This window comes from Penaeus japonicus, unplaced genomic scaffold, assembly GCF_977035675.1.
Source record: "Penaeus japonicus unplaced genomic scaffold, GWHDUDI00000001_assembly GWHDUDI00000010, whole genome shotgun sequence".
Lineage (NCBI taxonomy): Eukaryota > Metazoa > Arthropoda > Malacostraca > Decapoda > Penaeidae > Penaeus > Penaeus japonicus.
Genome location: NW_028234412.1, coordinates 3,777,189 through 3,780,530, shown reverse-complemented (window position 1 = coordinate 3,780,530; position 3,342 = coordinate 3,777,189). Strand labels below are relative to the sequence as shown.

General features: G+C 48.4%; 1 protein-coding gene across 1 annotated transcript in view; it reads left to right on the top strand.

Moving 5' to 3' along the window:
* The window catches only part of LOC122248532 (solute carrier family 22 member 6-like), a 7,458-nt gene extending 4,316 nt beyond the window's left edge, over positions 1-3,142 (top strand). Inside the window, exons 3-4 of the mRNA XM_086540501.1 lie at positions 236-350; positions 2,997-3,142. Of these exons, the coding sequence (XP_086396627.1) occupies positions 236-350; positions 2,997-3,104 (223 nt within the window). The 3' untranslated portion in view covers positions 3,105-3,142. The remainder of the gene's footprint in view (positions 1-235; positions 351-2,996) is intronic.
* The last annotated feature ends 200 nt before the right edge of the window (positions 3,143-3,342 follow it).

The window sequence follows — 3,342 nt, the reverse complement described above, 5'->3', positions numbered from 1 at the left end:
CTCCCCCCTCTCCTCCCCTTTCCCTCCCCCCTCCCTTCCTCCTCCCACCCCCCCCTCTCCCTTACCACCTCCTTCCCTTTCCCTCCCCCCTCTCCTCCTCTTTCCCTCCCCCCTCTCCTCCCCACTCCCTTCCCACCTCCTCCCCCCTTTCGTGTTTTATTTTTCTCTCTCTCTCCCTTCATTTCACTTCTATTTATTTCCTATACTTTTTTCCTCAATCTTCTCCTTCTTCCAGGGAAAACTGCCACTTCTTCGCCAACAGCAGTGAAGATGGAGGAGGCTTCGTGAAGGAGCCCTGTCGGTCCTGGGAATATGATAACCTCACCTTCACCAACACTCTCACGACGCAGGTGAGTCCCTGGGAATATGATCACCTCACTTTCACCAGCACACACTCTCACGACGCAGGTAAGTTCCTGGGAATATGATCACCTCACCTTCACCAGCACACACTCTCACGACGCAGGTAAGTTCCTGGGAATATGATCACCTCACCTTCACCAGCACACACTCTCACGACGCAGGTGAGTTCCTGGGAATATGATCACCTCACCTTCACCAGCACACACTCTCACGACGCAGGTAAGTTCCTGGGAATATGATCACCTCACCTTCACCAGCACACACTCTCACGACGCAGGTGAGTTCCTGGGAATATGTCACCTCACCTTCACCAGCCCACACTCTCACGACGCAGGTGAGTTCCTGGGAATATGATCACCTCACCTTCACCAGCACACACTCTCACGACGCAGGTGAGTTCCTGGGAATATGATCACCTCACCTTCACCAGCACACACTCTCACGACGCAGGTGAGTCCCTGGGAATATGATCACCTCACTTTCACCAGCACACACTCTCACGACGCAGGTAAGTTCCTGGGAATGTGATAACCTCACCTTCACCAACACTCTCACGACGCAGGTAAGTTCCTGGGAATATGATCACCTCACCTTCACCAGCACACACTCTCACGACGCAGGTGAGTTCCTGGGAATATGATCACCTCACCTTCACCAGCACACACTCTCACGACGCAGGTGAGTTCCTGGGAATATGATCACCTCACCTTCACCAGCACACACTCTCACGACGCAGGTAAGTTCCTGGGAATATGATCACCTCACCTTCACCAGCACACACTCTCACGACGCAGGTGAGTTCCTGGGAATATGATCACCTCACCTTCACCAGCACACACTCTCACGACGCAGGTGAGTTCCTGGGAATATGATCACCTCACCTTCACCAGCACACACTCTCACGACGCAGGTGAGTTCCTGGGAATATGATCACCTCACCTTCACCAGCACACACTCTCACGACGCAGGTGAGTCCCTGGGAATATGATCACCTCACTTTCACCAGCACACACTCTCACGACGCAGGTAAGTTCCTGGGAATGTGATAACCTCACCTTCACCAACACTCTCACGACGCAGGTAAGTTCCTGGGAATATGATCACCTCACCTTCACCAGCACACACTCTCACGACGCAGGTGAGTTCCTGGGAATATGATCACCTCACCTTCACCAGCACACACTCTCACGACGCAGGTGAGTTCCTGGGAATATGATCACCTCACCTTCACCAGCACACACTCTCACGACGCAGGTAAGTTCCTGGGAATATGATAACCTCACCTTCACCAACACTCTCACGACGCAGGTAAGTTCCTGGGAATATGAATACCTCACTTTCACCAACACACACTCTCACGACGCAGGTAAGTTCCTGGGAATATGATCACCTCATCTTCACCAACACTCTCACGACGCAGGTAAGTTCCTGGGAATATGATCACCTCATCTTCACCAACACTCTCACGACGCAGGTAAGTTCCTGGGAATATGATCACCTCACCTTCACCAGCACACACTCTCACGACGCAGGTGAGTTCCTGGGAATATGATCACCTCACCTTCACCAACACTCTCACGACGCAGGTGAGTTCCTGGGAATATGATCACCTCACCTTCACCAACACTCTCACGACGCAGGTGAGTCCCTGGGAATTTGATAACTTCCTGGGAATATGATAACCTCACCTTCACCAACACTCTCACGACACAGGTAAGTTCCTGGGAATGTGATAACCTCACCTTCACCAACACTCTCACGACGCAGGTAAGTTCCTGGGAACATGATCACCTCACCTTCACCAGCACACACTCTCACGACGCAGGTAAGTTCCTGGGAATATGATAACCTCCTGGGTATATGATTAGCATGGAATTTAAGAGATTGGAATTAGGGGCGATTAATATGATTGGGAATGGGGTGATCTGTAGATTAGAATTATTAGTCTGTTAGAATTAGAGTGAGTAGATTGGGAATTTGGGATTTTGTTAGTTAGAATGATTGATTAGGAAATTAGAATTAGAATTGATAAACTAGTAGATTTGGACTTTGGAATTTACTAGATTGGAACTAGTAATTATTAAATCAGGATTAGGATTTATTATTTATGATTAGAATTGGTAGTTTAGTAAGTTATGAATTAGGAATGTTGTAATTAGTAGATTATTTATATGTGACTTAATTAAGAGAGAAAGAGTGAGTGAGTGAGTGAGTGAGTGAGTGAGTGAGTGAGTGAGTGAGTGAGTGAGTGAGTGAGTGAGTGAGTGAGTGAGTGAGTGAGAGAATGAGAGAGAGAGCGAAAGAGCGAGAGATAGATAGAGAGAGATAGATAGATAGAGAGAGAGAGAGAGAGAGAGAGAGAGAGAGAGAGAGAGAGAGAGAGAGAGAGAGAGAGAGAGAGAGAGAGAGAGAGAGAGAGACTGAGAGAGAGAGCGAAAAAGCGAGAGATAGAGAGAGAGAGAAAGAGAGAGAAAAAGAGAGATAGAGAATGAGAATGAGATAGAGAGAGAGAGAGAGAATGAGTGAATGAGTGAATGAGAGAGGAGAGAAATAAAAAAAAAGAGAAAAAGAAAGACAGATAGACCAACAGAAATATATCTCTAACCTCTGACCTTCCTTGACCCTATTTACAGTTTGACCTCGTGTGCTCTTCGGATTACCTACGGGCAACGTACGAACGAATGTACATGCTAGGGATGCTCGTAGGCGCTCCAATCGCCGGCATTCTTAGCGACAGGTAAGATAATTAAGCTGATACCTGGCAACTGAACACTGCCTGTTGCTTTACGTGGCAACTGAACACTGCCTGTTGCTTTACATGGCAACCGAACACTGCCTGTTGCTTTACGTGGCAACTGAACACTGCCTGTTGCTTTACGTGGCAACTGAACACTGCCTGTTGCTTTACGTGGCAACTGAACACTGCCTGTTGCTTCACGTGGCAACTGAACACTGCCTGTTGCTTTACGTGGCAACCGA